A 12,503-nucleotide genomic window follows, 5' to 3' on the forward strand; every position below is an offset into this window, starting at 1 on the left:
CCAAGGGATAAATATACTCACAGAGAGATAAAAGAAGATTATTTAATGAACCATGTTAAAAAGCATCAGTAATAAAAGACTATATATAAAAAATGTAAAAAGCACATATAAATAAAATTACAAATACAGGAATATCTTACAGAAGCGGCTCAAAGGGCCAAAGCTGATAATTACAATAAAAACAGAGGTAATAACAGGTGATCAGTGTGAGTGGTACACCAGAATAAGAGTGTATACTAATAAAACAGAATTAGCCTAAGTACAACTGTAGCAAGTGCATCAAGCAAAAAACTAATAAACAATAATACAAACAATAGTGTTCAAAATTAGTGTTACAAAAATAGTGTTCCAAAAAATAGAAAAATGCACTGCAGTGCAAAAAAAGGGGGGTAGCAAAATAATTGTATAGATACAATCAAATAGTGAGTGAGTGCAAATGGATATAAAAATGCTAGCTACTTAATCCAGTGAGGTTAAGATATAATTAAATAAAATACACAATATGCAATAACATAAAAAATAAAATACACAATATGCAATAACATAAAAAATAAAATATAAAATATAATCCAAAAAAGTATTCAAAAAGTTGATCAACAAATGTTAGTGAAGAACAAAAATAAGTCAATCAAAACAAAAAAATGGAAAAAATGGGTGATGAAAAGCAAGGTGAAAGTGAGGAAATTGATTCCTTCCAATGTTAGTTACTTTAACAGATCCAAATTCCTGAGTGTGGTTGCTGAAGTAGCTGATTGGATCCTAGCACCTGTCAGCTGCTCCTATGGTATCCTAAAAAGTGTCCCTGTAAAAAAAGAAATTCACAACATAGTGTATCCAATATGAGAATGAAGTAAAGATTAAAGTAATGCTTACCAATATGTCAACGCGTTTCTGCCCTCAAAAAAGGGCAGTCTTGAGAAAGGCCCTTTTTTGAGGGCAGAAACGCGTTGACATATTGGTAAGCATTACTTTAATCTTTACTTCATTCTCATATTGGATACACTATGTTGTGAATTTCTTTTTTTACAGGGACACTTTTTAGGATACCATAGGAGCAGCTGACAGGTGCTAGGATCCAATCAGCTACTTCAGCAACCACACTCAGGAATTTGGATCTGTTAAAGTAACTAACATTGGAAGGAATCAATTTCCTCACTTTCACCTTGCTTTTCATCACCCATTTTTTTGTTTTGATTGACTTATTTTTGTTCTTCACTAACATTTGTTGATCAACTTTTTGAATACTTTTTTGGATTATATTTTATATTTTATTTTTTATGTTATTGCATATTGTGTATTTTATTTTTTATGTTATTGCATATTGTGTATTTTATTTAATTATATCTTAACCTCACTGGATTAAGTAGCTAGCATTTTTATATCCATTTGCACTCACTCACTATTTGATTGTATCTATACAATTATTTTGCTACCCCCCCTTTTTTTGCACTGCAGTGCATTTTTCTATTTTTTGGAACACTATTTTTGTAACACTAATTTTGAACACTATTGTTTGTATTATTGTTTATTAGTTTTTTGCTTGATGCACTTGCTACAGTTGTACTTAGGCTAATTCTGTTTTATTAGTATACACTCTTATTCTGGTGTACCACTCACACTGATCACCTGTTATTACCTCTGTTTTTATTGTAATTATCAGCTATGGCCCTTTGAGCCGCTTCTGTAAGATATTCCTGTATTTGTAATTTTATTTATATGTGCTTTTTACATTTTTTATATATAGTCTTTTATTACTGATGCTTTTTAACATGGTTCATTAAATAATCTTCTTTTATCTCTCTGTGAGTATATTTATCCCTTGGCCTCTTGTTGGCGCTGTATTCACTTCTTACTACTTGTGCATATTTTTTGGAGGTTGGTTAGGATCTCTGTTTGGATACAGCTTGGGGATTACCTTAGCGCTTGTACACACACCCTTTTTCACTATTGATAACTGGGGACGCCCAGTTTGTATGTATGTTTGTATGGATGTTGTGACATCATGATTTTGTGTATGCAACAATTTTTTTGTTACATTTTCCTTGTGAACATTAACATATTTTATTATTTCTTTGCACATTTTTGCATTTCATTATTTATTCACTTTTAGTGCGGAGTCTAATATTTGTATTTATACTATTTTTTGGTGTAATTGGTAGTAGTACACCATAGTCTCGAGCACTTATTATTTTACATTGACTAAGTACATATATTTATTTAGTAGTGCTCATCCTCTGATTTATTTATATATATATATACACAGAGAAAAGGAGGCCTATTTACCAAATGTCTGTCGGACCTGATCCGCTCCCCGTATTCAGCATTGCACCAGCAGCTCACAAGAGCTGCTGGTGCAATGCCGCCCTCTGCAGACTTGCGGCCAATCATCAGAGCAGGCGGACAGGGTTATGGAGCAGCGGTCTTTAGAGTCTTCAGACTCGCCAGAAACACGGGCACACAAGCTCCATATGGAGCTTGATAAATGGGCCTCAAAGAGTAAGAACAAGATGGGGGAGGGAAACAAAGAGAAAGCGGGGAAGAAAAAGAGAGAGAAAGAGGGAGTAACAAAAATAAAGAACATAGGGAAAAAAACTTTTGTATCCCAAATTGACTAAATATTAAAAAATATATGTTTGTGTTGTTCATATTATTTCTCCTCATAAATGCATCTTATTTGTTTTCTATTTCATTTCTATTGATAATTAATAAAACGAGGTTTGTCATATTCCTTTTAAAAGTATTGATAGGCACAGCGTTTAGCTTATTATGTGGCTAGATTGCTTATGTAATTATGACCTTTTGTTTTTTATATTTAGATATAAGTGTACTTACTGATATATTTTTGTCAATGTGCTCAGCCCAAATACAGAGTAACGTAAACCCTTATAGGAGCTATCTAGGATCTCAGCCTTTTTTAAAATTGCAAAATAAAAGAAATATTGTCTTATATATATTGTATGTGTTTTATATATATATACACCCGCACATACACTGGCAGTGTACAGGCTATGGTGATCGTATAAAATAAAGTGATACTGCAAACTTTTTACATAAAATGCAAAATACTCAGATATCCTTCACTTTTCAACTCTAAATACCAACAATACCTACAGCTGTATTTTACACAGAAACAGATAGTATCACTCGGCAACACATATATAACACAGTCAATGACCCATTTGCTTAACACATCACACAGATAGCATCATTCAGCAACACATATAACACAGTCAATGACCCATTTGCTTAACACACCAGCCTCTCAACTCAGTCAGTGTTCGATTCTGGGTGAACTTGCAGTATTGTAAGTAATAACTAACCACCAGCTTGCAAGTTGCAATGCAGTTTATTTCCCTGCAGCACTGCAGGGTTAAAGCACATGTGACATGAAGCCGAGATGGCACTGATCTGTTGGAGTTCTGCAGGTATTTATGCAGGTCTGAAGTCCAACTCAGCACACTTGAGTTCAGCCTCTCATACTGACTGCAATTAAACCCAGTGAAACTGTCATCAGGAACTCTTCTCTGCAGCTCTAAGATGCCATGCCCCCCACACAAAAACCAGTGTCAGAACACCGGGACCGGGAAATGTAGCAGAGCTCTGAAAGAGCACAATCTGAAGTTTTAGTTTGTTAACCCCACGTAGTAGGTGATTAGAAAGCATGGGTTTTCTGTTCTTCTACTTGCCGTGGGTAGAAACAAGGATGCACTGTGGCCATATAGTTTGGCAGTTTGCACTATGCTAAAAAATAATACATTTTTCAAAGAATTTTTTTTTAATATCATTGCCGCTCTAACTTTGCGCCCTCCCTGCTGATGCGCAATAAGGCGGCTGCCTAGTCTGCCTAATACAAGCGCCGGGCCTGGATTTGTGCCAGAGTTGAGCTCCTTTCTATCAGACAGTTGATATCCCACGTGTTTTGGGATGAATAAAAAGGCTCTGGAAGGTTTACTGGAAGCACGGCTAAGGGCATTTCAAATACTTTAAAAACTTATTCAAAAGAACAATTGGTAATTTAATGGAATAAACTTCCTCAAGAGGTAGTAATGACAAACATTGTGGGGGACTTTAAAAATGTCTGGGACAAGCATAAGGCTATCCTACAAACGTTTATACTTTTAGATAATATCGGGCAGACTTGCTGGGCCTATGGCTCTTATCTGTTGTCAATATCTGTTTCTATGTTTAATAATAAACTGCTTTAAAAGCTTTGGAAAAAAAATTAAGTTTAATATCCATTTAATAATATTTCTCTCACATACTTTTGGTAACATATTATTTAGGTACCAGATGGGTTTAATATCATGTACCTTATTGGAGTAGAGGAAGCCTACAAGAAGTCTTCAGGGTATATCCACATGTATTTAACCATCCTCTTCCTGTTTCTAGCTACTTCTAATAGCATTATTTGGAGAGACCCTAATGAAATATATGGTCTGTATAAATACAGTAAGTGGGCTTCACAATTTCTTGCAATCCTGTGTAAACACATCCTTGAAAGAGCAGAAAAAGTTGTGTGTTAGAAGATATCCATTGCTGGATCCATGAATTGTCCACTCTCAGCTAAATACTTCTACTGATCAGGATATTCTTAGGCTTTTATAGGTCTGTGTTGGTCTCCATGCACTGCTCTAAGTTATTTCCTGTTGTCAGTTCCAGTCCCATTGTTGTTCCTTGTCTTCGCTAAACAATCTGTTGCTCAGATAAGTGGATATTTAGCAAACCTTAAACTTATGTTTGGTATTTAAGTTGTTTGCTCACACTATACAAAGCTATGAGGATAGAGGTCCTGAGGGTCTTATTCCTTATGAAAAAGAGCAGGTCAACAAGCTTCCTAGGCCTGTGTACTACACATTTACAGTAGATAAGCAGCTCAGTGTTTGTGATTCCTGTGCTTCTGCCATTGTGTTAAAGGAATCATTTAATTTGGAGACTTATTCAGAAGCACAAAGATATGCCCTGGGGATTTTCATAAATTCTCTGACCATAGTTTGCCTAGTGACCTTTTCAAATATTAATTCCTATGTTAATGCTTCCTTGCAGAAGATATTGCTTGATATTTTTATTAACATTTCTGTGACTGGGCAATTAATTTCCCTCAATAACTGTCAATGCAGTATGCGTTAAAACTGAAACTTTGCCATTGTTAAAAAAACACAGATATTTGTATTTATTTTGAGAACGTAAAGGCATATGAAATGCAAATATTTTTTGTGTGATTCAGACAGAGCATACCTCTTTAAAATAGTTTCCAATTTACTTCTATTATCAAATTTGCTATGCTCCTATGATTTTCTGTGTTGAAGAAATAGAGATACCTAGATAGGCATCTGGAGCACTACATGGCAGGAAATGGCAAAACTGCTGCTATATAGTGCTCCAGATGTCAGATGTTTACACAGTATCTCATTTCAGTTTTTCAAACTTGGCAATATTTTCCTTATGTGGATGAAATTATTATTGTTTCATTCTTTAGAGACCCTATGGATAAGCAATATTCTGGGGTTGACAATGAGCGTCATCTTTCTATAAAGTATTTGTGTTTTCAACTGTGTACTCTGTGTTTATGTATATAGTCCATATGACTTTAAAAATAAAAAAACAATCATTTAAAGAGCTTAAAAACAAAGCAATAAAGAATCTCCAACAGTAGATAAAACAAACTGGACCCTCCAACAGTGTTAATGCAAAGTTAAAAAAAAATGGTGCACAACTTATGTGAAACAAAATCTACTGCACCTCTTTAAGAATAAAATACATCAACAATATTCTGAAATATAATAAATGTTCAATGTATTTAATCATCAAATATATAACATGTCATCAATTAATATAAAATATAAAATGGCATACAATCAAAACTACAAAAAGATTGCAAAAATTGTTATACAATTGAAACTGAATAGAAAAACCAAAAGGCATAATGGAGTCCTGCATGCCAATAGTGTTCATTTCCAAAGTAGCCGTTTGGTAAACCCTGTAGAGCAAAAGGAAACAACACTTATTTTGGAACTTAGGCACCATAAGAACAGCGTGCAACAGGTACTCTTACTTAACTTGAGTTCCCCATATTCACATAGAGCTAACATCTCAGCGACCGGGACTTGATCTACTAGAGGGATTCTATTACCACCTTCTTGATCTGTGGGGAACTGATTTCGACAAATATCTGCAGAGTTTTACTACTTTGTCCATTATGAGTAGTTCCTATTTGTGTGTGCTAACCAGCCTGTTCGTACTTCACTACTGCATTCTTTTACTCTACAGGGCTTTGGAAATAGACACTATTGGCATACATGACTCTAAAATCCCTTTTGTTTTTTCTATGCAGTTTCAATTGTATAACAATTTTTGCAATCTTTTTGTAGTTTTGATTGTATGTTATTTTATATTAACTTATGTCATTTTACATATTTGATGATTGTACATTTTTTTATATTTTAGTATCTATTTGACTTATTTTAGCCTTAAAGAGGCGCAGTAGATCTTGGTTCACTTAAGTTGTGTACCATTATAGTCCATATGACTTCAAAATCATTAGCCATTATTCTTCAAAGCTTAAATGACCTTATGGTTAAAATGCAGAGAATACTTTTAAACATTTCAATTTTAATTATATGTCAAAAAAGGAAGTTTCTTTTTGTTGTAAATTAGAATCCATCAAGGACATTACTAGCAAAAAGTGCTTTTCTTCCTTAGGATAGGATGAATAAGCATAACGGTACATTTACTTACACCAATATACATTTTCTAACAATACCCAATTTTCTAATAAAAGCTCCTAACACAAGCCCATTGGATGTTTGATTTTCTAGCTGCATGAGTAGGCAACTTCTCTACAAGGAAAATGGCTTACCAGGATATTGTATACAGAAAAACAAATTTTTCTTTTTTCAGGTCCTTTTTTAAGGGCAGAATCTTTTGGACTGATTTAAAATTTGTCCTGGATACCGCATTACTACCAGAATGCTATGTCACCACATCAAGTGTGAAGGAGATGTCTGTGCGCATTATATTTCTAGTATTGTGAAATGTGATCAGGGCCGCCATCAGGGGGCGACAGGGGTGACTGCTGTCAGGGGCCCAATGGGCCAGGGGGGGCCCCATGAGACAAGAACTAAAAAAAATAATATTTTTTTGTTGTAATTTTGGCAGCTACCAGTTGGTACTACAGCAGAGTGCTAATTGAGCATGGGAAATGTTATTACAAGGAGTAAAGTATTAGCATTTGAGAGGATTTCTGAGTGTGCACTAAATCACTATGCACAGTGTGAGACAGACTTGGCACTTTGTTTGTACAATGTGTGCCTGAGTCAGACGGCAGATCACTTTTATTTGCAGAGAAGGTAGGACTTACTTAACAAATGTTTTTTATTTCTTTGTGCAATTTCAGATTGTAACTTCAATGTGGTAGTAGTTGTATGGTGGGGCCAGGGGTCCATAAAAACACATTTTCTTTTAGCAGCAGTGTATTTATGATTATTTGACAATGCTGTAAAAATTCTATATTTAAAACCATGCAGAAATGTTTCCTTCTCAATACACAAATGGTAGGTGCCCTTTTGGCAGATATGTATGTATGTATGTATGTGTATATTTATATATATATATATATATATATATATATATATATATATATATATATATATATATATATATATATATATATATATATTACATTCCAGTTTACTGCCCCTTTATGCAAGCACTTTCCAGATGCAAGGAGGCATTTTAACATTTATATTTTTACATCTGCATAAAATGTTATACTCTCAGACTAAGATTGCTCAGTGTTTGAAATGAGACAGGTTAACTTAAAACTGGTCAGTTTACACTACAGCTGACTTAATTTTGAAATACATACCAACAAGCCTAAATTCTGCATTTAACCAGATCTAAAGGTATGAGTACCACAGCTTATGGTTCCACCAAGACCATATAAAGTACAGCATTTTCAAAATCCATAAGTACAGCTGACAGATGGGAACATTTGTACACTATATTTGAAGTGGTGCTCTTGGTTGGGGAAAATGGGGAAAAAACAAACAAACATATTTCAACCTTTTAAAAGTACTTTTCTTCATCTAGCAATCTACCCAGATCATTAATGTACAATTTTGAATTCACAGAATTATTTTTGTTTGCACATTTACAAATATGATTCTTTAAAAAGTGATCTCTTAATTGCTGCAATTTTTTTTATCATGCATGTCACACACTGTTGATTTAGGGGATGCAAGATGTATAAATCTTTCCTCCTGTGAGTGTTTCTGTGGGTGTCTGTGTTTATGTCTTTGTGCTTTGGTTTGTGTCTCTATGAGTGTTTATGTATTTTTTTCTGTGGGTCTCTCAGTAAGGGTGGGTGTGTATGTCTTTGTGCATTTGCTGTGGATGTCTGTGAGGGTGTGTGCATATGTCTTTGAGATTTTTCTATGGGTGTCTCTGTGAGGGTGTGTGTATGTTTGTCTTTGTGTATTTTCTCTGGATGCCTCTGTGAGGGTGGGTGTGTATGTCTGTGTTTTATGTGGGTGTCTCTGTGAGAGTGTGTGTATGTCTTTGTGTGTTTTCTGTGGATTTCTCAGTGAGGGTGTTTACATGTATGTCTTTGTGTGTTTTATGTGGTTGTCTCTCTGTGTATGTATGTCTTTGTGTGTTTTCTGTGGGTGTCTCTGTGTGTGTGTGTATGTCTTTGTGTGTTTTCTGAGGCTGTCTATGTTGGTGTTGGGTGTATGTGCAAGTTTGTGTGTGTGTGTGTCCATTGTCTGTTCCTTTTTAGGACATTTTGACCTTACTACTGATTATTCACATCTTTCTACAGACTTTGAGCTAACAAGACCTTTCTGGAAGTCACTAATTCACCATTTAACCTTTAAATAATTGTTTAGGCAGTTCAGGGCCCTTCCTTTCAGCCACTGCATGCTGTTGTCATCATTTAGTTGGCATCTTCCTTTACAAAAAGATAATCAGAACTCCATATTTTGTTTTCTAAATCTCCTTTTTTTTTTTTTTTTTTACAAAATTGTAGTTTACTACTTACTTGTCAGGTCAATGTAAACAAGTGCTGATTGTCTGTTTGGGTGTCTGTGTCTGAGTGTGTTTCTTTGCGTGTCTGCTAGAGTGTCTATATGTGAATCCTTATGTGTGAGTGTGTGTGTCTGTTTCAGTGTTATGAGTGTGTCTGTGTTTGTGTATGTTACTACCTTTACAACATTTCCAAGTTTAAAAAGACACTTAAGAATAAAGTGCATATACGTTTTAGTCACTTGGTAATAAATTGCATATGTCAAAGGAGGTGGGGGGGGCCCTGATCAATGGTTAAGTCAGGGGCCCCAAAATTTCTAGTGGCGGCCCTGAATGTGATTACATGCTTTAATATTTTACCTCGATATGATAAACTTCTTTTGCCAAGGTTGATCTTTTCTGATGGACAAACTGCTTCTTCAAACTGCAGCCCAGATGGCTTTGTGAAAACTGAGGTGTAACCACCAATTTCTGAAAATGAAGGCTTTTGCTCATTAATGGAAGATATTAGCGAAGATGATCTGTTGTTTTTTTCTAGAGTCTTCTTTGCAGAAGAAAATTGTCTGGAGCTATCCAATGAAATTTCTGAAGCAGTTTGACTACTACATTTGCTAGAATCTGCAAAAAAAAAAAAAAAGCATTACCATAAACAGAGAAGATCTAGTCTGTTGATCTGATTTCTAATATCAAAGGACTAATCTGTTAGAACTGTTCAGAACAGCTTCTGTAATACATGCCATACTTCATTTTTACTGAAATGTTTTTGAAGACGCTGTCAATCTTGTGCATGTTAATATCACATTTAGGAAAAAAAAGTTGTTTAGCTGTTCAATACAAATTTTGCTTAAATCACACTTTTAAACTAAGAAATGTTTCAAAATAAAATATGATTATCTGAATGTTTTTGTTAATAAGTGCAATTAAAGGGACACAAAACCCACATTTTTTCTTTCATGGTTCAGAAAGAGCATGCAATTTTAAACAACTTTCTAATTTATTCCTATTATCAATTTCTCTTTGTTTTCTTGCTATCATAATTTGAAAAAGCAGGAATCTAAGCTTAGGAGCCGGCCCATTTTTGGTTTAGAACCTGGGTAGCGCTTGCTGATTGGTGGGTAAATTTTGAATCTCTTTAAGTGACTGGGCATAAAAATGTTAAATAAAAAATTATACATTAATGTTAATTTCACATGTAATTAATTGATTCAACATTGGAAAATAAAACCATAGTAACAGTATTCGAAAGTACAGTCAATCAAACAACTGACAATCAATTTGTCTCCAACTCTCCATGCTTTCCTTCAGTAAGTCTTCAACATCCCCTGAAAAAAACTCTCTGAAACGACTACAATAGTCTGTCTAGTTTTTATTTGTTTTGTGTGCTTACTAAATCCAAATGTAGTAAACCTTGATGTTCTGGCTTTGCTGCCGACATAAATCTGGTGGCTTTACATATTCATAGAAAAAGAAAAGCAAAACACCTGATGTCATATTAAACTACTTTTACTTCTATTGTATATTTTGCTTTATTCTGATAACAATTATTATGTTATATATAAAATGAGAGAGCAAGTGATATACTAATACATAGATACATTTTTTGTCCTAAAAAAATATGAATTTACTCATTTCACAATAATAAGATATTACAGTGGATATAGTATATACAAGGCGTACTGGGAAGGGCTCAACGGTCTATATGCATGTGTGTGCATTTGTATGTGAGGTAATTTATGTGTTTATATTTATATATATACAGTATATGTGAATGTATCTGTATGTATGTATGTATAAGTATACATTGCAATACAAAATCATTCTATGACAATTGGCAACTTTGTGGAGTAATTGTATTTTTACATGGGGCCAGGAGAGGGTTATATCTAGTAGTATGGCTAAACATTAAAATACTTTTTTCTTCCCTTCTTGACTGTCTTAAAATTGTTTACATTTTATTTTAAAAGCTAGCTTTAAAATAATTTAATTAATTTAAAGGCCTTCACTCCTAAGGACACCTTTTGTCTTAGCGCTTGAGCAATATCTGACATGAGCTTTTTAGCGCACTCGCAATAGAAGTCTATTATGTGAGGGATTTAGTGCACCTGCGCTATCTGAAGTGCTAGCACGCTCGATGCTTCATCTCAAGTTCCTATATATTACTTTAAACTTGTAGGGGTAGATTTAACTCTATCTCTATAGCGAATCATGTCCGCTCGACATAGCTAACTGCAGACTGCATACTCTGTCGGAATTTAACATTGCAGAAGCATTTCTTGTGAAATGCTTGTGCAATACCGCCAATCGGCCACTAGCAGGGGGTGTCAATCATCCCGATCTTACGACCGCTGCTTCTTAACTTCCGTAAAATGCAGCATCCGCTGCATGATAAATCTACCCCATAATATCAGCGCAAGAATAAAATCGCTATTGATTTAACCTAACCTATGTTAGCGCACAATAGCGCTAATATTTAATCTATTTCATTATTTATCTTTTTCTTTATTTATATTATACAATTGATATTGGGGATCATTTCATCATGGGGAATAAAAATCCTTACCTGGTTCCATGACAGTTTCTCTACTTGTGTTTTCTTGTTGTGCACTGCTGGCAATCATTTTTCTGTGACTGGTTAGTCCTGCCACTGTCCTAGGAGCAATGCCTGGTGCTCCACTAACTAAGCATGTGGCCAATAAAAATGTATAAAGTTTGTCTAGCTTCACCTGTTCTCTTTTTGATAGAATAAACCCTCAGCCATATTTTCTCTTCAATCACAATGATTCATAATACATATGCACACTAATAATTGTATCACACTGAGTCATGTAATACAGAATATATTAGAATTTCCTTCTTTGTTTTGAATAACAGTAGCAACTGTTAGTAATGATAGCTTTAGACAGGTGTATGTAGTTTATGTTATAGACAGTTGCTAATTACTTGCAGGTGTCCCATTATTTTTCTGCTGACTCCTTACTCCTACACTCAATCTCGCTTTTGCCAACATATTTCAACTCTCGCATCCCCTAGAACGTATCTAATTTATGTCGTTATCATTGCCAAGGAAAGAAAGACAAGCAGATCATGCAAGTTTTTAATGAAGCACTTTCCTTTAGTCTTTCTCTCAAATCAGGTCATTTCATAGAAACTGGCAAAGCTTATATGCATCCCTTGCGTCAGACCACTGTCTTTCCAAGAGTCAAATAATTGGAAATGGCTGTCCAGAAGTGTTTTTTCTTGCTGTATCCTTGCTGTGTTTAAAACAGTACTTGGAAGCAAAAACCATGAGATATTGAATATATAATTTGCATATATTACCCAGAATTCCCTAGTGAATTGTTAGCAATGTATAGAGGGTAATTACATTTTTTTAATTCATGATTCAGATAGAGCATGCAATTTTAAGCAACTTTCTAATTTACTCCTATTATCAATTTTTCTTTGTTCTCTTGTTCTCTTTATTTTAAAAGCAGGAATGTAAA

The 12,503-nt window shown here is 34.4% G+C and overlaps 1 protein-coding gene across 1 annotated transcript in view; it reads right to left on the minus strand.

The window, feature by feature from the left end:
* Window positions 1-12,503, minus strand: part of KCNH7 (potassium voltage-gated channel subfamily H member 7) — a 1,107,705-nt gene that overhangs the window by 113,655 nt on the left and 981,547 nt on the right. Inside the window, exon 13 of the mRNA XM_053698381.1 lies at window positions 9,382-9,639. Within this exon, the coding sequence (XP_053554356.1) occupies window positions 9,382-9,639 (258 nt within the window). The remainder of the gene's footprint in view (window positions 1-9,381; window positions 9,640-12,503) is intronic.

The sequence above is a fragment of the Bombina bombina genome, chromosome 1 (assembly GCF_027579735.1).
Source record: "Bombina bombina isolate aBomBom1 chromosome 1, aBomBom1.pri, whole genome shotgun sequence".
Classification (NCBI taxonomy): domain Eukaryota; kingdom Metazoa; phylum Chordata; class Amphibia; order Anura; family Bombinatoridae; genus Bombina; species Bombina bombina.